This window comes from Hippocampus comes, unplaced genomic scaffold (assembly GCF_001891065.2).
Source record: "Hippocampus comes isolate QL1 unplaced genomic scaffold, H_comes_QL1_v1.1 scaffold301, whole genome shotgun sequence".
Taxonomy (NCBI): domain Eukaryota; kingdom Metazoa; phylum Chordata; class Actinopteri; order Syngnathiformes; family Syngnathidae; genus Hippocampus; species Hippocampus comes.
This window is the reverse complement of record NW_017805928.1, coordinates 13,124-13,353: the sequence shown is the minus strand read 5'-3', so window position 1 is coordinate 13,353 and position 230 is coordinate 13,124. Positions and strand designations below refer to the sequence as shown.

The 230-nt window shown below is 68.7% G+C and overlaps 1 protein-coding gene across 1 annotated transcript in view; it reads left to right on the top strand.

Moving 5' to 3' along the window:
* Positions 1-230, top strand: part of LOC109527603 (echinoderm microtubule-associated protein-like 6) — a gene marked incomplete at both ends in the record, with an annotated part of 40,852 nt that overhangs the window by 27,512 nt on the left and 13,110 nt on the right. Inside the window, one exon of the mRNA XM_019889613.1 lies at positions 100-169. Coding sequence (XP_019745172.1) covers positions 100-169 — 70 coding nt within the window. The remainder of the gene's footprint in view (positions 1-99; positions 170-230) is intronic.

The window sequence follows — 230 nt, the reverse complement described above, 5'->3', positions numbered from 1 at the left end:
CGCCCGCCCGCCCGCCCGGCCCAAGAGTGACCCGGGCTCGCCCTCCACTCGCCCCGCTTCTCTTGCAGCGGTCACAAGGACAAAGTGTTTGTGGTGAAGAGTAATCCCTTCAGGACGGACAAGCTGGTCACGCTGGGGACCAAACACATCAAGTTCGGGCAACACGCAGGTGGGAAAGCGCCGGCCGGCCGCTCGGAGCCCGACGGGCCGAACCCGCGCCGGCGACCGGC